Source organism: Somniosus microcephalus, chromosome 29, assembly GCF_052327205.1.
Source record: "Somniosus microcephalus isolate GS21.2 chromosome 29, FLI_Smic_1.0, whole genome shotgun sequence".
NCBI classification, from domain to species: domain Eukaryota; kingdom Metazoa; phylum Chordata; class Chondrichthyes; order Squaliformes; family Somniosidae; genus Somniosus; species Somniosus microcephalus.
The window spans coordinates 31070727-31096194 of record NC_141015.1 but is presented as its reverse complement, the minus strand read 5'-3'; the positions used below and the strand labels follow the sequence as shown (position 1 = coordinate 31096194).

The 25468-nt window shown below is 44.2% G+C and overlaps 1 protein-coding gene across 4 annotated transcripts; it reads left to right on the top strand.

Moving 5' to 3' along the window:
• The first annotated feature begins 809 nt into the window (after positions 1-809).
• LOC147098606 (ferroptosis suppressor protein 1-like) lies at positions 810-24352 on the top strand. 4 transcript variants are annotated; one of them, XM_085970515.1, is made up of 9 exons: positions 810-917; positions 3671-3852; positions 5211-5326; positions 6249-6368; positions 6971-7063; positions 8656-8764; positions 10575-10727; positions 16439-16639; positions 19355-24352. In XM_085970515.1, the coding sequence occupies exons 2-9, from the start codon at positions 3678-3680 to the stop codon at positions 19504-19506; spliced, it is 1119 nt and encodes a 372-aa protein (XP_085826641.1). In that variant the 5' UTR covers positions 810-917; positions 3671-3677; the 3' UTR covers positions 19507-24352. The 4 variants fall into 4 exon arrangements, with proteins under 4 accessions (XP_085826641.1, XP_085826640.1, XP_085826642.1 ...); XM_085970514.1 differs by lacking the exon at positions 810-917 and adding an exon at positions 967-1076; XM_085970516.1 differs by lacking the exon at positions 810-917 and adding an exon at positions 1321-1426.
• Positions 24353-25468: the final 1116 nt, after the last annotated feature.

Here is a 25468-nt window from a genome sequence, read left to right as displayed (position 1 = left end):
TGCAGTTTTGGTCGCCTTATCTGAGGAAGGATGTTTTTGCCATGGAGTGCAGCGAAGATTCACCAGACTGATACCTGGGATGGCAGGAATGACGTATGAGGAGAGATTGGGTCGATTGGGCTTATACTCGCTGGAGTTTAGAAGAATGAGAGGGGCTCATCGAAACTTATAAAATTCTAACAGGACTAGACGCAGGAAGGATGTTCCCGATTGGAGGGGGAGTCCAGAACCAGGGGTCACAGTCTAAGGATAAGGGGTAAGCCATTTAGGACAGAGATGAGGAGGAATTTCTTCACTCAGAGAGTGGTGAACCTGTGGAATTCTCTACCACAGAAGGCAGTTGAGGCCAATTCATTAAATATATTCAAGAAGGAGTTGGATATATTTCTTAAGGCTAAAGGGATCAAGGGATATGGGGAGAAAGCAGGGACAGGGTACTGAATTTGGATGATCAGCTATGATCTCATTAAATGGCGGAGCAGGCTCGAGGGGCCGAATGGCCTACTCCTGCTCCTATCTTCTATGTTTCTATGTTTCTTTCCTCCCCTCTTTCCCTGCCCCTACACTTGCTTAAAACCTGTTTACATCTCCGCCTTTTTTTCAGTTCTGACCAAAGGTCATCGACCTGAAACGTTGGCTCAGTTTCTCTCTCTCTCTCTCTCACTTCCTCAATGCTGCCTGGCCTGCTGAGTGTCCCCTTGCATTTTCTGTTGTTGTCTCCTGCACTTGGCTTCTTGTCCCATTGCAATTGGATGTTGCGCGTTTCAGAAATTGCAAGGGGGGGGGGGGAGGAAAGCACGTGATTAACAAACCACCTCCCCTCTGTCGGCCCCCAACATCAGCTGCAGCAAGTGAGTTTCAGGCTGAGGCAGAAAAGCACCGGCGTGTGGCACAGCTGTGAAGGATCTCCCAGCTGGGTGAGTGTGGAATGATATAAATTGATTCTGACTGTCAGTGTCTGCCTGCTTGAGTGGTGCCTGGCGGGGGGGGGAAGCTGGAAGTTAAGTTCAGTTCGTCTAACGTTGCCTCTGCACTTCAGTAAGATTAACATTGCAGCACCTCGCCCTCCTGCAAGAGTGAGTCGACATTTTGGAACAGTTATGCAACTTTTTAAAATGCTATTTTTTCCAGGGTAGGAACTGCATTCAGCAAATCCGGATTTCCATCAACTGGCAAATAAAACCAACAACTCCGGCTTTCCCGGTTTGCCTGTTGATTTGTTATTCCGGGAAGGTTGCTGCAGACAAGGGCTGTGTTGTCCACCTGGTGGCGATCGGATGCAGAGCCCCAGCTGGCCTCCTTTCCACAGGACAGCTGAGCACAGCACGTTCATTCTCCTGCATCGACGTTGGTCACTTGCAAGAATCCAGCATTCCCATTTTAACGGTCTGCTGTTCAGTGCATGATCCGAGTTGAATATCTTCAGGTCAGTGTAGAATATTTGGGGAGGGGAGGGAGGGAGGAGGAGAGAAGGAAGGGGAAGAGAGAGAGAGAGAGAGAGAGAGATAATACACTCGTGTCCCTGGCCTAGCATTGCTAACATATAGTCTCCAGGAGCTGAAAATGAATCTCCAAGGCACTCTGCTGCCAGCCATCCTGCAGAAAAATTATTGGGAGAGTAAAGTAAAATAGTGTGCTTTTTATAAAAAAAAAAAAAAATCTTTTGAACACTTTTTTCTCTCTTTTTATTAGTTATATTTTTAAAAAACATTGGAGATGGGGGAGAAAGGGCCATTTGGCTGAAGTTGAGAATCATGCAGACAGGTAATGAAGAGTCTACTCGCTTTTCGATTGACTTGGGAAGGCGGTGGGCCACGAGGATGGACATGTTGGTAGACTAGCGGTAGATCCAGATCAGTGGGAGATAGGGGTGGGGCCATGTGATTAAACCTCCAGGAATATGTCCTACCAGAGTTGGTGACCTCTAAACTTGGGATGAAGATCCTATATTCTGCAGTGATCGAGTGATCCCTTTTAATTTTATTCAGCCACCTCTTTCTACCGGAGTTTTTAAAAATTTGTTTATGGGATCTGGGTGTCGCTGGCAATGCTAGCATTTATTGCCCATCCCTAGTTGCCCTTGAGAAGGTGGTGGTGAGCCACCTTCTTGAACTGCTGCAGTTCGTGTGGTGAAGGTACTCCCACAGTGCTGTTGGGTAGGGAGTTCCAGGATTTTGACCCAGCGACGATGAAGGATCGGCGATATATGTCTAAGTCAGGATGGTGTGTGACTTGGAGGGGAACTTGGAGGTGGTGGTGTTCCCATGCGCCTGCTGTCCTTGTCCTTCTAGGTGGAAGAGGTCGCGGGTTTGGGAGGTGCTGCCGAAGAAGCCTTGGCGAGTTGCTGCAGTGTATCTTGTAGATGGTACACACTGCAGCCACGGTACGCCGGTGGTGGAGGGAGTGAATGTTTAAGGTGATGGATGGGGTGCCGATCAAGCGGGCTGCTTTGTCCTGGATGGTGTCGAGCTTCTTGAGTGTTGTTGGAGCTGCACTCATCCAGGAAGTGGAGAGTATTCCATCACACTCCTGACTTGTGCCTTGCAGATGGTGGAAGGGCTTTGGGGAGTCAGGAGGTGAGACACTCGCCCCAGAATACCCAGCCTCTGACCTGCTCTTGTTGCCACAGTATTTATGTGGCTGGTCGTTAAGTTTCTGATCAATGGTGACCCCCAGGATGTTGATAGTGGGGGATTTGGCGATGGTAATGCCATTGAATGTCAAGGGGCGGTGGTTAGACTCTCGCTTGTTGGAGATAGTCATTGCCTGGCACTTCTGTGGCGCGAATGTTACCTGCCACTTATCAGCCCAAGCCTGAATGTCGTCCAGGTCTTGTTGCATGCGGGCATGGACTGCTTCATTATCTGAGGAGTGGTGAATGGCGCTGAACACTGCAGTCATCTGCAAACATCCCCATTTCTGACCTTGCATTGGAGGGAAGGTCATTGATGGCTGTGATGTATTGGGTTGGGTTGACATCTTGTTCATGTTAGGGAAGTGGTCTTGTTCATGTTAGGGAGATGCACTGAGCTGAGTGCCCCAGGGATAGGTGCCAGATTTCTTTTTGCTTCTAATCCTCTGCATAAATAACTTTGACTCTGTAATAAAACAATGCATGTTTGTCAGAATTGCAAATATTAGTGGAGGCACTAAAACTGCTCTTGAGAGGGTGATTTTACTTGGCACATCTGAATTCTCGTATGCTGCAAACAACAGTTCTGGCTGTTGTTGGCTCTTGGCATTTAGCATTGGCTGGTGCAGAAACATTCCTGACATCAGTGGAATTCCCTGGTCTCACTGGCAGCTCCACTCACTGTGTAAGATACGAGCTTTAATCATGCTTGCTATTTAGTATGAGAGAGAGTCTGGAACAAAGGCCAGTTGCTGATTCTGCCCTGAAGTGTGAACACATATGTGGTAGCAAGGGAATCGGCTCAATATTGAACCTTGGATGTGCTTCTGTAATGTAAATAGGTTCTTAATTATAGCTGGCATGTAAATTACTGGAACATTAGATATTCAAACAAACTGCACACTTGATCCACCAATCTATCGGGAATGCTGGTCGAAGTACTTTTGCAGTGAATCCGTTGACATCTGGAGTGTTTACAGACAACTAATGTAAATACTTTTTCTAATATTCCCCCCCTTTTGTTTTCTTTCTCCCTAGAGGCGTCATGGGAGGAACAGTATCTGCGGACAAGAGCGTCCATGTTGTGGTGGTTGGTGGTGGTTTTGGAGGGATTGCAGCAGGAAATCGTCTGAAGTCGTACCGAATTCCATTCACGCTGATCGATATAAAAGATGCTTTCCATCACAATCCAGGAGCCCTCCGAGCATCAGTGGAAAGTGGTGTGTTAACAGAAAAGCAATCTGCATGTTAATTGTGGGGATGAACTCTATGCGTTCCGGCAGTAATGAACTAGCGAGTATCTAGTTTTTATTGTGACATTTTTCTGTTGTCACCCAAAGGATTTTTTTTTTACAAAAGGCAAAGCTAATCAGGTAAAGGATCCTTGCTGTGCTAAGCTCTACAGAAACCACAAAAGAGTGCGACACATTTCACAAGCACCTTGGGAAATGGGTATTGATGTTCACCTGAAGCATACTTCTGTTTTTCATCATGTCTACAGAATGCTGTAGAGATGGATTAGTAAACAAGAGATCTGATGCACCCCCACAAAGGAGAGAACTCCTGAACAGTTATTGGTAGCTTGCTGTTTACATTGATGCTGTGAGATGAAGTTCTATTGCTGGGTCATAACTGAATGGGATTACTTGCTCCACAATGCAGTTTCAGTTTGTCCATTTTTAAGCAACTGAATAATTAGCTGTAAAGAATCCACTGTTAAAATTCTGTGCAGACAAGTGTGATATGATTTCGATTTCAATAGTTTTGTATCACAAAAGCATAGTTGAATACACATGTAATAGTGCTACAAGCTCAGGCTCCCAGTCAAAGGGTGAGGAAATCGAAACGGAGACCCACGGTTGAAGCCCTGGGTTAAATAAACCTTCCCCCCCCCCCCCCCCCCCACCCCGGGAGGGGACAAGCAGAAGTGGCAGCATGGCACTGCACCGTATAAGTGCACAAACTGTTGCCTGATCGGACGAATGATGGTGGGATCCTTGCCTGCAGTGACCCAGCTTGTCCTCCAGCGTGAGGAACGGATCATTCCAGGAGTCGAGAGTAATTTAATGAAAACTCCCCCATTTATCTAATCAAGACATTGATTGGAGTGTTTGGATAATATTTGACCAAACTTGCAATAATGATAAAGTTCAAGCAGTAAGTGAATTTGTAATACATGGAAGGGAGAGAGAGGTAGTTTACTATACTTTTTATAAAAAAAAACAAAAAAAACACTTATTCTTTGCTTCAAAGCTTTTCACCATTTTGACCTCCATTTTCAATAGTGAGTATGATGTTCCAATTTCAGAGCAGAGTATTGTCAAAAACTGCTGACTTATAAACCCACAAAACAGAATATGGGTGATGGCTATGGACAGAGGCCAATAGAAGCCTTTTTAATGCAACAACAGAAAATGCAGCAGGTCAGGCAGCATCGTGGGGAGAGAGAGAAACGTTTCAGGTCGATGACCTTTCGTTCACTGTGAAGCCTTTTTAATGTTGCATTAGTTACCATTTCTTGTCCATTGGTGATCTCTTCAAATTTTCACAACTTCTGTATTGCTTTTCTTTTCATTAGGATTTGCAAAGAAAACATTCATCTCCTTCAAAGAGACATTTGCAGAGAACTTCAAGCAAGGCAAAGTCACTGATATTGATTTAGAGAAACAGGATGTTATTTTGGAGAGTGGGGAGGTAAGCAGCATTGCTGTTTTAGGAAAATAAATGCTCTAGATGTGTAACTCAGTCAGGTCATTTATGTGAAATATTTTGGGGGGGAAAAATTCGGTTGGCCTCTGGGGGCGCTAGGAACTTGGCGCCCGAGCACGGCAATTTTAGCGCCGCGCGCGAAATTGACCAGTCGTTTTGCGGCGGCGCTAAACACTATGCCACGATCTCCTGTGTCCGCAGATCGTGACGTCAGTCAAGCGTGCAACGCCCCGGTAGTGCCCCAGACCAGATACTGAGTCGCGCCCCCTGCCTTAGCGCCTGACGCTAGGAACGACCGGTAGAGGGGAGCGTTTTCAAGTTGGGAAGGGGCTGGGGGAGTGCTATTTTAAGGCGGGCGCTTCCTGCCTTTTCTTGTCGGCAAAATTTTTGGTTTTAACGCTGTCCTAAGGAGTTTTGGCCCTCGGCACCCCTTTTGAGGTTCCTAAGCGCCGAGCTCTTTCCCTGGGCCTATCCATTAGTGTTTCCAACACAATTGCTTTTGAGGTCTCTCCAGGCCGAGATTGAAGGCTGCAATGAGCAGGGATTGGCTGGCCAGCAAGATGGCCCCTCCCCTTTAAGAACTGGACGGCGCCATTCTGTCTGGCTTCCATGGCAACTGGCATCGCTTGAGTTTCGGTAGCGTTCTGCGGTAGCGCCTCGCTCCCTGATGTTTGCGCCTTAAGAGAAGTGTGTAGCGCCTGATTTAATGCTCAAATCACCTCCGGGGGGGGGGGCGATAGAGACGAATTTTGCAATCGGAGGCGATAATTAGCGCCGGGAGCTAAACTTTGCACCCGGCTGATATTCGCGCCCCAAGATGGGCGATACTGAATTTCTCCCCCTTTTTAACTTTTAATCTCAATATGTCACAGTACAATTCTAACTGACTGTTTGTTTTGTTTTGAAGATTATACATTTTTCCCACCTCATATTGGCAACTGGTAGCTCGGGGCCATTCCCTGGAAAATTCAGTGAACCAGTTCCAATGGAGAATGCTATTCAGATGTATGAAAATCTAGTGCAAAAGGTAATGCTATGTGGTAGACTGTTAAGGTGACCATTTATTTAAAAAAAAAAAAAAAAAAAAGTTTTGACATCTGCAATTTCAATTTTGACTCCTGCAAGGGTTTTCCTGTAATCTGTAACTGTCAGCCAGTGGATCAGTTGGTAACCACCTCAACTCTGAGTCAGAAGGTTGTGGGTTCAAGTCCCACTCCAGAGACTTGAGCACAAAAATCTAGACTGACACTCCAGTGCTGCACTGTCGGAGGTGCCGTCTTTCGGATGAGACGTTAAACCGAGGCCCCATCTGCCCTCTCGGGTGGACGTAAAAGATCCCATGGCCACTATTTCGAAGAAGAGCAGGGGAGTTCTCCCCGGTGTCCTGGCCAATATTTATCCCTCAACCAACATCACTAAAACCAATTATCTGGTCATTATCACATCGCTGTTTGTGGGAGCTTGCTGTGCGCAAATTGGCTGCCGCTTTTCCTACATTACAACAGCGACTACACTTCAAAAAGTACTTGATTGGCTGTAAAGCGCTTTGGGATGCCCGGTGGTCGTGAAAGGCGCTATATAAATGCAAGTCTTTTCTTTTACTTGAAGTAATTTTGTGTGTTCACACAGATTCAGGAAGCGCAGAGAGTTGCTGTGATCGGCGGTGGATCTGCTGGTGTGGAAATGGCGGCAGAAATCAAAACCGATTATCCTGACAAAGAGGTACGCAGCATTGTCAGCCTGACTTAATGAGACTGAATTTGCACTGATTGTCCCTGTCCATGAACCAAGGTCCCCATTGCATACTGTCCTCTAAGCTGCTCTTTAGGAAAAGCTGAAGCCTCTGCCGCCTAACTGTCTTGTGATGCAGGCAAATGTGAGTAAAAGACAAATTGCAGCATAACCATCCATATATGTTTCGTTGCAATAATTTCACCCGCTTTCCCCTCTGAATTGTGTTAATGAATCTGGATATTTCGACCCCTACTAGTGGGTATGCGCTGTGTACTCACCTGTAGGGACATCGGAAATGCCGGTTTCAGGCATGCCAAGCGCATGCGCTGAAAACCAGCATTTTCGATAGATCGGACGCCTGCGGGCGGATAGTTCTGCTTTCTGGAGAACCTCCGCCTGCAGAAAACCCTTGGAAATCTTATGTCTAGTAAAAGCCTAAGGCCTGCATAAGCTTTGGAAAAAAAGTTTTTTTTTAAATTATTTTTTTAAAACTCATTTATCATTTAAAAATACTTTTTTTTTTTTAAAAGTTTATTTTTAGCCCTGTAAAAATCTTTAATTTTTTTCAAAAAATTAAAATTGTTTTAAAATATTAAATTTATTGTAATTTCAACTAATTTTAATGTGATTTAATTTTTTTTTTAGTGTTTTTGGGGTGATCTCAATTCATATATTTGATAGGTCTATCTGTCAAGTGTATGAAGGGAGATTCCCTTCTTTGATTGGCTCCCCATGGCCCACGTGATCCCAGGGACACTTGCGAACCGCCTGCGCCTCTGGGATACGTGGGCCCTGCGCACTTGGCGTTGGAGAGGCCCAGCAGCGGAACTATACGCACCTTGGGTAAGTGCGTAGATTTTTTTTTTCTTCCAGATTGGAGGTGTCCGCACGCGGGAAGCCTCCGATCGGAAAATACGGCCCGTTGTCTTCAAGCTGATCTGGTGTTATGATCTGGAATGCATGGCCTGAAAGTGTCTGGGAGCAGATTCAATAGTAACTTTCAAAGGAATTGGATATATACTTAAAATGGAGAAATCTGCAGGGCTATGGGGAAAGAGCAGGGGGTTAGTGTGACTTATTGGAAAGAGCCGGCACCGGCACGATGGGCCAAATGGCCTCCTTCTGTGCTGTATCATTCTATGATTTGGGACAAAAACTGAAAAGATTTCATGAATTTTTTTCCCATGACCCCTCAAAGAGTCATAAAATCTTAACAGTACAGAAGGAGGCCATTCGGTCCATCGGCCTGTGCTGGATCTTTTGAAAGAGCTCTCCAATTAGTCCCACTCCCCCGCTCTTCCTCCATAGCCTTGCAAATGATTCCTTTTTGAGTATATATCCAATTCCCTTTTGAAAGTTACTATTGAATGTGGTTCCACCACTTTTTCAGGCAGTCCATTCTGAACAGTTTATGCGCATAAAACAAAGGGGGGGGAAAAAACCTGTTCAAACTTCGGAGCAAGTGTAACCGGCACAGTGCTCTCACGCATGTTACACGATCTGCTACGATCTCTTATCTGCAGCTAAATCTATGCTTCCACAACGCTGATTTTTTTTTTAACTTACATTTTTCTCTTTAGGTAATCTTGATTCATTCAAAGATTCCTTTGGCTGATGTTCAACTCTTACCCAGTGTAAGGCAAGGGGTGAAGGAGATCCTCCTGAGGAAAGGGGTCCAGCTTCAGTTAGGTACGGTGTCAAGGCCAGCAATGAGAGTAAGATTTAGAAGGGACAAAAAGACCCTTCATGGCAGCTCATTTAAAAATGGCAATTGTCTATATTTTGGAAGGGGAATTGGCATTGATTTTAGCAATCGTTGCATGCTTCTGACGCCCTTCTCTGGCCTACTTGACACATTCAGGATCTGTCAGTTCATTGTCACGGTTGTGTATAAATCTGACTTTTGGTCCGTGTCCTCAAATCACAGCAAATGTTAGAAATACATCAACGTCTGGAAAAATAAAGAACTTGCATTTCTATAGTGCCTTTCACAACCTCTGGACATCCCAAAGTGCTTTACAGCCAATGAGTTTTTTCACCCAGAGGGTGGTGGGGGTCTGGAACTCACTGCCTGAAAGGGTGGTAGAGGCAAAGACCCCCATCACATTTAAAAAGTACTTGGTTATGCACTTGAAGTGCCGAAACCTACAGGGCTACGGACCAAGTGCTGGAAAGTGGGATTAGGCCGGATAGCTTTTTGTCGGCCGGCACGGACAAGATGAGCCGAATGGCCTCCTTCTGTGCCGTAAATTTCTATGATTCTATGAAGCGTGGTCGCTGTTGTGAGAAATACGGTGACCCGACGGTTTGCGTGCGGCAGGGTCCCGCGGAGAGCACTATAGAAAGTTCTTTTTATTTTTCCCAGACGGCACGGTGGCATAGTGGTTAGCACTGTTGCCTCACAGCGCCAGGGACCCGGGTTCAAATCTGGCCTTGGGCGACTGTCTGTGTGGAGTTTGCACATTCTCCCTGTGTCTGCGTGGGTTTCCTCCGGGTGCTCCGGTTTCCTCCCACAGTCCAAAGATGTGCAGGTTAGGTTGATTTGGCTATGATAAATTGACCCTTAGTGTTAGAGGATTAAATACGTGGGGTTACGGGGATAGGGTGGGATATGTGTCGGTGCAGGCTTGATGGGCCGAAATGGCCTCTATCTGTGCTGTGGGGTTTCTGTGATTCTGTGATGTGATGTGAGTGGAAAGCCTACATTTCGTTGTTAGTGCACAAGTGCAGTACAATGACAAAGTTGATTATTATTATTATATTATTATGATTATTATTATGACCAGATAATTCCTTTTTTAATGTTTCTGGTGTAGGCTCTTTGTCAGAATGTGTTTCCAACATGTTCTGTTTTCTTTTGGATTTCCAGTATTTGTCGTGGTTTCTTTTTATCAGTCCTTTAATCCACTTCTGTTTGTAGTCTGAGGAAATGTAAAGGTCGGCTTGTTGGATGGATCTTGATGTCTGTTGCCCTTGGGACTTGGCAGATTCAACCTGCTTAATACTCGCTTTAGGTATAACACCCCAAGAACTTTCTCTTCACCCCCTTGGTTCATGGAAATTTTACCTTTTTTTTAATAGAACTAATTATCTAGCACAATCAAATTCTTTTCAACGATGAAGAAAATTGACCCTTGTGGAGGGGGTGGGTGATGGTTGGAGGGGTGGGGGTGGAAGACGTGAGAAAATGGAAACGTTTTCCTGCTTTTGTTTTTCTATTTTGGAGTCAATCCAAGTTGATTTTGGACTGAATTATGCTGTTTCCCAAATGGTGCATTGTTCAGTCCATCTTGAACTTGACTCCTGATAAATTGTGCTGTGGTACCTTGCCTGGTTTCCCTGATGAGAGATGATCCTGGGGACCTTGGACCCTCCATTGATGCATGATGTTGCCCCTGAGAATGGCTTCCTGAAGTTTATATTTGGATGGATGCAGTTTACATTAGTTAGTCTAAAATGTAAGTAAATCCTTTGTACTCGTGTGCTTTTTCCCCACAAGGACAGAAAGTCACTAACCTGCAAGATCTCGTGATGAATGAAACGCAGAATGACATGAAAGTGTTGACTGACAAGGGTCTGGAAATCATTGTAGACATGGTCATCTGTTGTACTGGAATTAGGATCAACTCTTCGGCGTATTCAAATGCTTTTAGTAAGTTCTAATTCTAACCTATTCTAGTGGATTAAGGTCCAGCTCCTTTTTTACAGTGGCTTGTTTTTTAGTCCATGGTGATAAAGCTATGCTAAAATAAGAATCAGGGAACAACACTTTTATAAAAAAAAAAAAAAAAAAAAAAAAAATCATTTATGGGATGTGGGCATCGCTGGCAAGGCCAGCATTTATTGCCCACCCCTAATTGCCCTTGAGAAGGTGGTGGTGAGCTGCCTTCTTGAACCGCTGCAGTCCATGTGGTGAAGGTACTCCTGCAGTGCTGTTAATTGGAGAGTTCAAGGATTTTGACCCAGCAATGATGAAGGATTGGCGGCGATATACTTCTAAGTCAGGATGGTGTGTGACTCGGTGGGGAACTTGCAGGTGGTGGTGTTCCCATGCGCCTGCTGCCCTTGTCCTTCTAGGTGGAGGAGGTTGTGGGTTTGGGAGTTGCTGCAGTGCATCTTGTAGATTGTACACACTGCAGCCACGGTACGCCGGTGGTGGAGGGAGTGAATGTTTAAGGTGGTGGATGGGTTGCCAATCAAGCTGGCTGCTTTGTCCTAAATGGTGTCGAGCTTCTTGAGTGTTGTTGGAGCGGCACTCATCCAGGCAAGTGGAGAGTATTCCTTCACACTCCTTACTTGTGCCTTGTGGATGGTAGAAAGGCTTTGGAGAGTCAGTAGGTGAGACACTTGCTGCAGAATACCTAGCCTCTGACCTCTTGTTGCCACAGTATTTATGTGGCTGGTCCAGTTAAATTTCTGGTCATTGGTGACCCCCGCCCCCCCCAGAATATTGATGGTGGGGGATTTGGCCTGGCCTGCTGAGGCGTTCCAGCATTTTTTGGTTTTTATTTTAGATTTCCAGCATCCACAGTATCTTGCTTTTGTAGCTATTCATTGTTTGCATGCTCAATGTTTAAGTAGTGATCTAATCATGATCTTGTAGTCTGACGGGGCAGGGCTTAACATTGAGGTTACCTGTTCAGGTGCTTCAAGATTGTGACAAGTGTTTACTTGTCCTATTTTGTACAGGTTGCTATGATGGCGTTGGGTCAACAGAACAATTGCAGGCAATCCTCCCCCTTCCGAGAGTGAAGGACAGGAAAAAAGTGCACTTAACCTGTCGCACAAGAATTGTTACATTGGAGTCAATGATATTCAACATCTCACGGTGCCCCGAGTTGTGGGAGGCTTCCTGTGAACAGATGGACACTGTGACCTTCCATGATAGAATCTATGGACAAATGAACGTGTGATTTAAAAAAAAATATATATTGCAAATCTGTTGCTCTAATTAAGGATGAAGACGCAATTAGGAAAGAAGTGACAAAATAGCTGCGGGGAGGGGGTGGGTGGGGAAGGGGGGGGGGGGGGGGGGGGGGGAAGAGAAGTGTTGATGAAACACCATTAAACTAGGCAGCCCCAAGTATCCTATGAAGGTTTTTTGTTCCCAGACCTCTGGAATATAAGCGCATTAAAAATTTAAAACCTTATTTTCTCAAAACTAACATGATACTGATGAGCTAGTGAGTGAATGAATGAACCCTTTCTTGCAAAAACGTCAGACAACAAATCATGCGCTAACAACTATTTATTCACTACAAGATCATAACTATCACTACTTTAAATATAAACATTGAGTATTAATTGTTTGTATAGATATAAATAGTTACAGACAGGGTTACCTAGCAATTTTGAATAACAAATGATCCTAAGAACTAGGAGCAGGAATCGGCCATTCGGCCCCTTGAGCCTGCTCCGCCATTCAATCAGATCATGGCTGATCTTCTACCTCAACTCCACCTTCCCGCACTATCCCCATATCCCTTAACTCCCTTCCTTCCCAGAAGTTTATCGACCTCAGTCTTGAATATATTCAATGACTGAGCCTCCACAGCCCTCTGGGGTAGAGAATTCCAAAGATTCACCACCCTCTGAGTGAAGAGATTTCTCCTCATCTCAGTCCTAAATGGTCGACCCCTTATTTTGTGACTGTGACCCTGTGCTCTAGATTCCGCAGCCAGAGGAAATATTTTCCCAGCATTAACCCTGTCAAGCCTCTTAAGAATTTTATATGTTTCAATTAGATCACACCTCATTCTTCTAAACTCTCCTTAAGGAATATAGGCCTGGTCTACTCAATCTCTTCTCAATGGGCAATCCCCTTATCCCAGGAACCAGTCTAGTGAGCCTTCGCTGCACTCCATCTAAAGCAAGTATGTTTTTCCTTGGGTAAGGAGACCAGAACTGTACATAGAAACTTAGAAGATAGGAGCAGGAGTAGGCCATTCGGCCCCTCGAGCCTGCTCCGCCATTCAATGAGATCATGGCTGATCATCCAAACTCCGTACCCAGTCCCTGCCTTCTCCCCATATCCCTTTAGCCTTAAGAAATATATCCAACTCCTTCTTGAATATATTTAATGAATTGGCCTCAACTGCCTTCTGTGGTAGAGAATTCCACAGGTTCACCACTCTCTGGGTGAAGAAGTTCCTCCTCATCTCTGTCCTCAATGGCTTACCCCTTATCTTTAGACTGTGACCCCTGGTTCTGGACTCCCCTGCCTTCAGGAATATCCTTCCCGCATCTAGTCTGTCTAGTCCTGTTAGAATTTTATAAGTTTCAATGAGATCCCCTCTCATTCTTCTAAACTCCAGCGAGTAGAAGCCCAATCGACCCAATCTCTCCTCATACGTCATTCCTGCCATCCCAGGTATCGGTCTGATGAATCTTTGCTGCACTCCCTCCATGGTAAGAACATCCTTCCTCGGATAAGGTGACCAAAACTGCACACAGTACTCAAGGTGTTGTCTCACCAAGGCCCTGTACAAATGCAGCAAGACATCCTTGTTCCTGTACTCGAATCCTCTCGCTACAAAGACCAACGTACCATTTGCTGTCTTAACCGCCTGCTGCACCTGCATGCTTCAGCGACTGGTGCACAAGGACACCCAGGTCTCGTTGCACTTCCCCTTCTCCCAATCTATTGCCGTTCAGATAATAATCTGCCTTCCTGTTTTTGCCACCAAAATGGATAACCTTGCATTTATCCACATTGGGCAAATGCATGGCAGATGCAGTATAATCACCCAACCTGTCCAAATCGTACTGGAGTTTCTCGGCATCCTCCTCACAGCACACACGCCCACCCAGCTTTGTGTCGTCTGCAAACACAGTACTCCTATTATGTTCTTAGCAATTTGAACAACAAATGATTAAGTAATACCTGTAGTTACTTAACCAAATGAATAACCGTGATTGCAAAGGCAACTCAGTGCATCATTGGAATTCTGCATTAACTGACTTACTGAACATCAAACTATAGTTGAGATCAGTGACTGAGACTACTGCAAATTGGTGATATTCATTTAGGATTAAGAACATAAGAAATAGGAGTAGGCCAATCGGCCCCTCGAGCCTGCTCCGCCATTCAATAAGATCATGGCTGATCTGATCCTAACCGCCAATCCACTATCCCAGAACCATCTCCTGAATCTAACAGAATTAGACACACGAAATAGGAGCAGCATCAGGCTACACGGCCCCTGGGCCCGCTCCGCTACCCACAGGGCCATGACCGATCCGAACCTAGACTCATGTCCAAATTCCTGCCCACTCCCCGTAACCCTTAATTCCCTTTACTTCTAGGAAACTGTCTATTTCTGTTTTAAATTTATGTAATGATGTAGCTTCTACAGCTTTTTGGGGCAGCATATTCCATGGACCTACCACCCTCTGAATGAAGTAGTTCCTCCTCATCTCAGTTTTGAAAGAGCAGCCCCTTATTCTAAGACTATGCCCCCTAGTTCTAGTTTCACCCATCATCTGGAACATCTTCCCTGCATCCACCCAATCCAACCCCTTCACAACCTTATATGTTTCAATAAGATCGCCTCTCATTCTTCTGAACTCCAATGAGTAGAGTCCCAATCTACTCAACCCCTCCTCATATGTCCATCCCCTCATCCCCGGGATTAACCGAGTGAACCTTCTTTGTACTGACTCGAGAGCAAGTATGTCCTTTCTTAAGTATGGACACCAAAACTGTACGCAGTATTCCAGGTGCGGTCTCACCAATACCTTGTACAACTGAAGCAATACCTCCCTATTTTTCTATTCTATCCCCCTAGCAATGAAAGCCAACATTCCATTGACCGCCTTAATCACTTGCTGCACCTGCATACTAACCTTTTGAGTTTCGTGCACCAGGACCCCCAGATCCCTTTGTACTTCAGTACTTTCCAGTTTCTTGCCATTAAGATAATAATTTGCTCTACGATTTTTCCTGCCAAAGTGCATAACCTCACACTTTCCAGTATTGTATTCCATCTGCCAAATCTCTGCCCACTTACTTAGCCTGTCTATGTCCCCTTGCAGGTTTTTTATGTCCTCACTTACTACTTTCCCTCCCATCTTAGTATCATCTGCAAACTTTGATATGTTACACTCGGTCCCCTCCTCCAAATCGTTAACTTCTTGGATAGCTGACACACTAACAGCATTGGCTAGCTAATCTATTGAATAGTGTCTGCCTGCTGGTGGTTAGCAATGTTGCCAGAGCTTATACGACCTTGCCCTTGTGAGCGGCATGGTTGAGTTGATTTTCTTCCTCGCCTGGGATGGCAGCATTGGCTTCTGGAGTGTCTAGTTGATGAACCCCTTCGATGGCGGGGTTATCTGTTCCACTCGGATCCTCTGCTCCAGCTGAATCCATCTTGTGCACTAGTAACTGTAGCTCACTGGCTTAACTTCCTTTATCTCAGACAACATGTACAATTAAGTGACACACACCCACTTCTGCCTGTAACTGGGTAATTATAGCCATATAATCTGGTCTATATAAACCTCGTGCTCTCTGTCCTGAATACACCTTGTACTTGTCAAGGTACCCTTCTATATCTGATAGGTAAAAATTACTACAAAAGAAGACCTAGAGAATCTTCTAACTAGCAAAGAGTTTCTACATCTAATGAAGACAGTCTGCTGAGACACCTCTGATATACCCTAAATTTAAAGAAAAAACCCTTTCCATGCAATTGACCAATCTGGGTGGCCTGTGTCAGAAGGGTTCACCTCTTGATATCGAGCATTTCTAACAGTCACGTAAGTCCCTCGAAGATATCAAAGTTAATGAGGCATGGATACCTAGACATGCCAAGTTCCATTTTTGCTCCACTAACTTTCAATCTTTTAAGAAGGGTCTTGCACAGGACCAAACAGGGCACGACATATTTATGACCCACAAACAAGCTATTCCTGAGCCAGTGCTGAATGTTGGCTGTCTTCTCACCGGTAAGGAATGCTCTGTTTAAATAAACATGGTCTTAATTAGTTCTGATTTTCTGACCCATTCAGTCGAGCTGCTGACTCCATTTTGTGTGGATTCCTTTTAAGCTGAAATGCCATTTTGTTAACAGTATTTCAGTCAATTCACAGAGCATTTTGCTACAGTCTGCACAAAAGTATTATTCTGAAGAAGGAGTTGGGATAATATCTTTGGTTATGAGAAGCTTCAAAATAAACCTTTATTCTTGATTTTTAAACTGATGGGTGGGTTCTAATTTGTCTGAAAATAGGCTTCCTGTTGACTCGTCTGCCTGAGGCAAGACTCGAGTATGTTGCTGCTTTCACAACATAAAGTAAAGCACAATACGGACTAATCTTTGTATATCTTTTGAAATGCAAATTTTGTGTGTTTTTTCACAGGTGATCGACTTGCTGAGAATGGTGCATTAATAGTCAACGAGCATCTGCAAGTCAGTGGGATGGTTAATGTTTATGCGATAGGAGATTGTGCAGATGTGAATGAGCCTAAAATGGCTTATCATGCTGGACTTCATGCAGTGGTTGCCGTGGATAATATTGCCAACAGTCTTGGAGAAAAGCCTCTGAAAGTTTACAAACCAGGTAGGGGTTCTGTAGATGCTTTCAGCAAATTGCTTTGCATGTTAAAAAGGAAATGGCATTATGAAGTCCTGGAACAGACTTTACAGTTCACTTTGTGATTCAATACCCTATTTTAACATCTGTCTGTCTCTCTGATCCCCCACCCCCCACACAACACATCAGCTAAAGGTGAATGTGAAGTGAGGCGTACATTTATTTGCCTTGATAACTGTTCGTGGATGCATGGAAATAGCTGAGTGCCTTCTTTTCGTTCCTGCCTCCAGTGAGGAAGTCCCTGCCCTTGCTGTGGTGCTCTGATAAGACGGGGATCTGGTGCAGTTGTGACACCAATGCACACTGATCTGTTTGGCACATGTGGAGTTTATCTGTTGACTACAGTGAGCTGTTCTGTTGTATGATAGCTTTGCAGGACTCTATTCAATTGACACTGCACAATAATTTCACACTGCAAATATACTTAAGCTCAACCTCCTTTAGTTATATTTCTCCTTTTCAAATGCCCAATAACTTATTCCTCTGTGGTATATTATGAGGTGGGACAGGAGTGAGAAAGAGGAAGATTGTTGGTGCTATGTCTAGTATCTGACCACCTGGGCTTTAATTGGGTGGTCTATAATTGAACTACACCATTTTCTAGAATAATTGCCATGTAAGTTGGGAGAAAGCTTGGTTGTACCTTAACTGTAGGAGTGAGGTTTTCCAAACGGCCTTTCTGCCTTATTTCATCCTGATGCCTGAATTATTCAATTGTGGCGTAGATAATCATGCACTATTGAATGAAATCGAGGTGATCGTGGCAGGACACCGTGAGGCTCCTAGCGTGCTGTACCACAGTGCAGTGGATAGGGTTTGCACTGGGTCCCTGACTTGCAGTGTTCCTAATCTTATCTTACCATTATGGGAGATGTTAAAACGAAGCCAGGGCTCTCCTGAAGACAGGTAGGCTGATACCTGGGAAGAGATGCATTCTTTCCACCCTTGCGTATTTCCACAAGGTCAACTGCAAGCTGTCATTCGAGGCTTGGGCGGGTCTTGCGTTTGGAGTGGGATGTGCCAACTTAACCCACTATCTTAACCCATCAAACTCATGAGATCACAATTCGGTAACCCTGAAGCAGCACCCAGTCATCCCATAATGGCTGCACAAGCTGGATATGTTATTTTAAGGAGCACCACAACGCAGAATGTGCGTAATAAACCACACCACCAGCACTACATATAGAAACAGAAAAAATAGGAGCAGGAGTAGGCCCTTCGAGCCTGCTCCGCCATTCAATATGATCATGGCTGATCATCTATCTCAATAACCTCCCGCTCTCCCCATACCCCTTGATACCTTTTGTGTCTAGAAATCTATCTATCTCCTTCTTAAATATATTCAGTGACTTGGCCTCCACAGCCTTCTATGGTAGAGAATTCCACAGGTTCGCCACCCTCTGAGTGAAGAAATTTCTCCTCATCTCAGTCCTAAATGTCCTACCATGTATCCAGAGTCTGTGACCCCTCGTTCTCGACCCCCTAGCCAGGGGAAACATCCTCCCTACATCCAGTCTGTCTAGCCTTGTCAGAATTTTATATGTTTCAGTGAGATCCCCTATAATGGTGGTGCTGAAGTTGAGGGGCATTGTGTGAGCAGCACGTGTGGCCATCACCGCTTCAGGTGCATTGAATGCTGTCTCGGAAGTTTCAACTTGCTTTGGGCATAAAAGCAGGATCAAGTCAGGATAGAGCCATATCAAGCAGAAAATGCTTCAAGAATGGCTCAAAATTGTGGTAATGGTCTCTCCAATCCAATGTCCCACCCATAAGCTGCCCAACCTCCTGCGCGGCCTGCCTCCCCCAATGCACGGCCTGCTTGAAATTTTTTGTGTGTGCCCGGTATCTACATTGTTCTAAACCGGTGAGTGACCTGCGCGGGATCTTGCAGATGACTGCACAGCTTAGCGGGAACATTGCTCCAAATTTTGTTTTGTTAGTTACTGGACACTTCTGTTAATTCTTTCTGATTTTGCTTCTATTCAGTTCATAAAATACAACCCAGTGGTGGAATATTTACAGGAAAGGAAGACTGCAGTCCAAATGCAAATGTAGGATGGTGCGGTTTGTTTGGGCTGAAGTCTAGGTCGTGCCAGTGTTGAGACCGATTTTGAAATGCTGATCTTTGGAGGCCGTCATTAGGGTCCAGTTGGCTTTTTTTTTTACTTACCAGATCAGGCTCTTCAGCAACATCCTCAAGATGGTAATGAAGTTGTGTTGGGTTGCCATCGATACTCCATTGCTCCAGAACATGGATTGGAAGTACTCTACCTACATGCTGCAGGAATCTGACCCAATAAGTTAGTAGGACGTCTGGGAGGTGGGTGGGTGGGTAGGTAGGTCGCGCTGACTGCATGCATTGGGTGCTGTAGCTCCCTCCAAAAGCAGGCACATATGTGTGCACAATAGTGCTTCAAGTTTCAGATAATGTGTGTATAAACTTGCTGGGACAAAAATGGGCTCGTTGGTACATCTGCAACATTTAACTTTGCTTTTTCCAACGTGACTAGCTTTCTGTTTCACTTTTTTTTCTTAATTGCTGTATCTTGACCTTCATGGTAGCCAGTTACCTGAAGTCCTTCTGGTCTCCTGTGCATGCTTCAGAGCAGGAGATAGATAACTGAAGTTGTTTTTGTTCTCAACGGCAGCTTTTCACCTTGGTATTTCTTGCCTCCCTAGGTTCCCTGACTATGCTGTTGTCAATGGGCCGGAACGATGGTATTGGCCAGCTTTATGGTTACCACATTGGAAAATTGATCGTCGTCTTCGCCAAAAGTAAAGACCTCCTGGTTTGGAAAAGCTGGAAAGAAATGGGCCAAACATCACCCTGACTGCCTTTTCTCCTGTTCGGAGTGCCTTATTCCATCTCGTCGGTGCATATTTAACCCTTTGAATAACTGTTGCTGTAAATTTCGAAATTACTTTCAGCTAGAACTGGCAAAATGATGGAACTGGAACAGATTTACAACATTCTACCATAAAATGACAAAAACCATACCAAATAGTAGCTTTATATGGGTGCAGAAAAACAACTGCAATCCTGTCTGTTTATTGATACTTTTCAATGCATTGCTTGTAGTGGAGCATTAATTTTAAAATGCTTATTTTTGCCAAGTATTTGTTAATCAAAATATTTACAGTATAACTAGGAGGGGGGGGAAAAAAAAGGAATAAATTTAAAATGTGGCGTCGGTTGTGGGTATGTTGACTTGTTGCATCATGTCATGTGAAATTGCCCAAGATTTCCTACATGGCTCCTGACTTCACCTGGACCATCTGCAGAGGGCGTGTGAAGTGCGTTGCTGCAGATAGCAGGGAAACGTCGACCCCCATTGGGCCTGAGGGAAGACCGTCTTCTAAATGCGCGAAGAACAGTTTGCCTACTCAGCCTCTTGGGTAGGAAATGTGCGTTGTATAAGAATCTAAAAAAAATAGGGAGAAGAAATTTTCTTCAGTAAAACGATTTGGATTGAATCTTCCCTGACTGAAAGGCCCCAGATTCAATTCCCAGGGGAGAGTTCACCAATCTGTCAGGTAGTAGTTGAGATGCTGTAACTGGCCCCATCAACCCTGTGTCAAAGAGAGGAATTCTTACTCCTAGTTCTGATCTATGACCTCTGCTGGAAGAGCAGGTCTTTGGATGGCAGTGGAATACTGGATCAGGTTTGGTCTCTTTTCTCTCCCTTTGCCCTTTCCTGTTTAGGCTCACATCAACAGTGGCTCCGGAGATGCGGTAGAGGAGGGAAATTCTGATTGGCTTTTCATTAATATGCCCCAACCCCCCCCCCCCCCCCCCCCCAACTAAAATAACTTCCTCTTAATGAATGTTTACAGTGCAACACGGTCATAGCATTTCTGGGGTATCCCAGCGGAAACCAAACACTAGATGAAAAGCTTTATCGTGGACAGATGATGTGTGTTAAGGTAGTTCTGCATCATTAATTAAGTTGTACTGTTTTTCTGAGCACGTCACTGCTGCTCTCTGCATTTTGGATTTTTTTTTCCCCTTGGGAAAGAATGTAGATGTCCACATGATGCAGTTGACTTGAGGCATTCAATTAGTTTGACTGAAGATCTACTTAAAAATTAGGTACCCTGCAGTCTGTGGTACTAGCTCTTCACTTTTTGTTTTTGGGATGTGGGTGATGTGGACAAGGCCGTATGTATTGTCCAGTCATAGTTGGTTAGGCGATGGGCCTTCTTGAACTGCTGCAGCCCTTGTGGTGATGGTGCTGCCACTAGTAGTCCAGGATTTATACCCAGTGATGGTAATATATGTCCAAGTCATGATGCTGTGTGATTTGGAGGTGATGGTGTTCCCACATCATTATTCATTCTCAATGGTAGAGGTTGCAGGGGAGGGATTTGCTGTAGTGCATCCCATAGATCATACATACTGCAGGCACAGCAGCCTGATGATGGCGTGGGTGGATATGGAGTCCATTTTCAACCATTATTTTTGCATGAAATTTCAAGTGAATTTGCTTTGCAACAATAAACTATTTTCATGCAAGAAAATGGCCAGCTTAAAAAAAAAAAAAAAAAAGTTAAATTTGGTGGCCAATATTTTAACAGCCTATTACGTTGGTATGTATCAAAGTAATGAATAGGTAAATTGATGGACTTGATTCTAAAGGTTAAGCCTCAGCACAAAATCTTAAATGAGACTGTACCACCCTGACTAAACAACCATTGCTGTCCCGGTCGGTTGATCGTTGCCACCTCCTCTGGTATGGACACCTCGTGCAGCACCCCGGAGTCTAACCTTGCCAGAACATTCCCCACCATGGGAAGAGGCCACGTAACAGAGCCAGAACAAAATGGGACAACAGCATAGTCCTCACTGCTGATAAGGGACAAGTAAGAGCCCTAAACCATAGAAGAAGCTTGTCCTCCTGTGGATGAGCCCTTAGACAATGCTACTGCTAGGATTTGCATTTCTGGACTTCAGCTTAAGGCATATTGTGCTTTAAGATCAAAGAGTGGAATCTTCCAGCTTTGAAGTTTTACAGTATATAGTTAAAAGCAACCACCTGACCGGTCACCACAAACATACCTCTTTTATAGAACCAACGGCAATTAACTGCCAGGCTTTTTCAAAGCTTGTTATATGCCACTTGTTTCTATGTTGGGCTATTTTTCTGTGTGTCTGTAGAGGCGCATAGTGATCATGGAGATTGAATCTTCAATATGTTGCAGTCAGGGCCATGTAGATTGGTTGGAAACTGTGTACTTGAAGCCGAGAGTAGCTGCAGTGACAAACTATCAGTGACATTGCTGCAGTCCAAGTGTTTGATTGTCAGGATGTGGCGTGTGGTTTGCCATTTAATTGGCTGCAACCAGGTTGCAATGGCCAATCTGGCTGCTGCATAGGTACAAAAACTAATTGTCATATTACGTTAATTGGTTGAGAAAAAGAAACAAACTTCTTTATATTCCTCTGTCCCCATCCTACCAGCGGACTTAGTTTCAGTTTCAGCTCCATTTTGGCTCAGGATAAACAAGTGTGGCTCCCATGGAAAACCTTATTCGTTTCTGTCAGAGTTACAAATTGAAGAGCCTAACTATTTACAAAGAAAATGAATCAATCACACCAACACATTGCTTTTCATTCCTTGAGTTTGAACAGACTGATGTCACTGAATTAAATTGTTCTGCTCCGCATGTCTTTCATATATTTTGATTTATCATTCTAACTGTTCAACACACCTTGTTGAAAACTTTGAACAGCTACACAAAGAACATGGAAATGTATGACTTTAAACATCCATTGCGGGACACTTTTTTAAGGTATATTACAATATGAATTTGTTATGCTTGGCTTTTGTTGGAACCAAGTGAAATAATTTTTTAACATAAATAATTCTAGCATTTGAGTTTTAGCTGCACTGATACCTGAAATATCTTGCATTGTCTAATTTTTATGGATCTGGGCTTGAGGTCTTGGTTATTTTGGGTGTGTGCATTTCATTTCTTTACTCTGGTCACCTTGATTTTAAAATTCTCATCCTTGTTTTCAAATCCTTCCATGGCCTTGACCCTATCTGTAATCTCCTCCAGCCCTACAACCCTCCAAGATCTCTGCACTCCTCCAATTCTGGCCACTTGCACATCCCCAATTTTAATCGCTCCACCATTGGTGGCTGTGCCTTCAGCTGCCTCGGCCCTAAGCTCTGGAATTCTCTCCCTAAACCTCTCCATCTCTAGCTCTTTCCTCCCTTAAAACCTACCTCTCTGCCCAAGTCACCTGTCCAAATATCTCTTTATGTGGCTCGGTGTCAAATTTTGTTTGATAACACTCCTGTGAAGTGCCTTGGGTCATTTTACTACGTTAAAGGCGCTATAGAAATGCAAGTTGTTGGTGTTGCATTGAGATAACCCTCATCTGTGAAGGGTTTGAGTATCACATGTTGGTGGCACTGGTGCAGCTATTCCAACAGCCTGGATATTGAAATTGTATTTGCAGAAAACTTTCAGTTCCATTTGTATGATGCTCCGCCCTTGGTTTTGATGGGGTGGGGTGGGGAGATTGTTGATGTGTCTGCAGGTTTCCACAACCCATTTCTGGAATCTTTTGTCCTGAAGCATCATTGGTTCTTTTATTTGTGATTTCTGGTTTTGCTGACCCACTGGGGTCACTCCTTGAACCGCTCAGTTTAAAAATGCTGCCGTGCCAGCATTTGTCAAAGTGCTAATCTAGCAACAAAAACGTTGTACATCTGGTTTTAGTGCAACAAGTTTGTGGCTGCACATTTTTCTCTTTACAGGAGATCAAATGACATGTTTGAAGGTGTGAGAAGTTTTTGCCCAATTGGGTTAGTTCTGCTCTGAGCTGTGTAACATATAATCCCCTGTAGTTTGATATCTCCCTCTTTTGTTTCAGTTGTTAAAAGCTCCATTCAGCAAGAATACTTTATACACAATGATCTTTGGTCAGTCGTTGACAGTTACCCATTGCTTGCTAAAGGATATGTTTGTGTAGCAAAATACAACAATATTCACAATTTTTATTTGGTGATGATTATCAGTGAATGTCACTGTGTATTTTCCTGTTGGATTTCAGGCGCTGTGTTGCGGTAATGCCTCAGATGTGTTGCAGTAAACCTGAACACGTGAAATTGTTCTGGTGCCCATTTGTCACCAGGGGTTCAGTACAGCTGCCTAGATGGGACCTGGGGCTGGAAATCACTGATAGCAAGGGTGGGATACCCTGCAAAGCAGCAGGTGTTAAAGAGCCGCCGCTACTGCTATATTAAAAGAAGGCAGCTCGTGATGTTGCGGGCTATGACTTCGGAACCGATGGATGTCCGCTGATGGAAGGCGTTTTTCTTTAACTTTACACACAGGAGAAAACACAATTTGCACAGAGGCGAACATTGCCCAGTTTCAATGCAGTCAGGAATAATCTGTGGGTCAGGCATTCAAAGTCTAGGAGGAAAAAGGGAGGAAAGTTCAGAGTGTATAACGAGGAGGGGCATTCTGTCACCATTTTAGCAACACATGCATTTAAGGGGAAGCTAGATAAACACGAGGAAGAAAGGAACAGAAGGTTCGAAAGGTGAGATGAAGAGGGGTGGGAGGAGGAATGTGTGGAGCATAAACACTGGCACAGACCTGGTACGATAGCAAAATACTGCAGATGTTGGAAATCCGAAATAACAGAAAATGCTGGAAAAACTCAGGTCAGGCAACATCCGTGGAGAGAAATTTGAGTTGACTGTTTCGTGGTTGGACCCTTCTTCAAAACTGGAAAGAAAAGAAACTAGAAACAGACCTGTTGGGCCGAATGGCCTGTTTGTGCTGTAAATACTATATGTATGTAACAGCTGTTCACTTATTTCTTGGTGTGTGCGTGTTAAACTGATGCAATTGTGTAGGTTTTTAGCTTTTCCTCTTTTATTATCTTCCATTTTGCTGATCTTTTAACCATCATGTCGCCTGTACATCTTCACCGTGCTGTGCCATTGATCTGTCAGTGTGTTACTTTTGGCTTGTAGTTTGCACTAACACTATAAGTATTTCACAAAGAATAAAAGAATTGATGTGAAAACAAAACTGCTCATTACAAATAAATGAGGTTTCAAATAAAACTCAGTGTTTTGATAAAGCAGAGCTATTGAAAATCTGTTGTGTATATGGACTTTCAAAAGATGTATGATAATGCACCACATAATAGGCTTGTTAGCAAAACTGAAACCCATGGGAGAAAAGGGGCAGTAGCAACATGGATACAAAATTGGCTGAGGGATAGAAAACAGAGTTGTGGTGAATGGCTGTTTTTCGGACTGGAGGGAGGTATACAGTGGAGTTCCCCAGGTTTCCGTACTATGACCACTGTTGTTTCTGATGAACATTAATGACTTCGACTTGAGGCTACAGGGCACAATTTCAAAATTTGCAGATGACACGAAACTTAGAACTGTAGTAAACAGTGAGGAAGATACTAATAAGACTTCAAGAAGACATAGACAGGCTGGTGGAATGGCCGGACACATGGCAGATGAAATTTAATGCAGAAAAGTGCGCGGTGATATATTTTGCTAGGAAGACAGAAAGACAAGCGAAATTATACCATTTTAAAGGGGGTGCAAGAACCGAAAGACCTGGGGGTGTTTGTACACAAATCTGAAGGTGGCAGGACAGGTTAACAAAGCAAGTGGGATCCTGGGCTTTGTAAATAGAGGCATAAAGTACAAAAACCAGGAAGTTATGCTAAACCTATATAAAACACTAGTTCGGCCTCAGCTGGCGTACTGTGTCCAATTCAGGGCATCACACTTTAGGAAGGATGTG

Coding starts and splice junctions, on each gene's coding strand:
- LOC147098606 (XM_085970515.1), top strand. CDS start 3,678: ATGGGAGGAACAGTATCTGCGGACAAGAGCGTCCATGTTGTGGTGGTT. Junction 6,369..6,970: donor ATGAAAATCTAGTGCAAAAG/GTAATGCTATGT, acceptor GTGTTCACACAG/ATTCAGGAAGCGCAGAGAGT. Junction 7,064..8,655: donor CCGATTATCCTGACAAAGAG/GTACGCAGCATT, acceptor TTTTCTCTTTAG/GTAATCTTGATTCATTCAAA.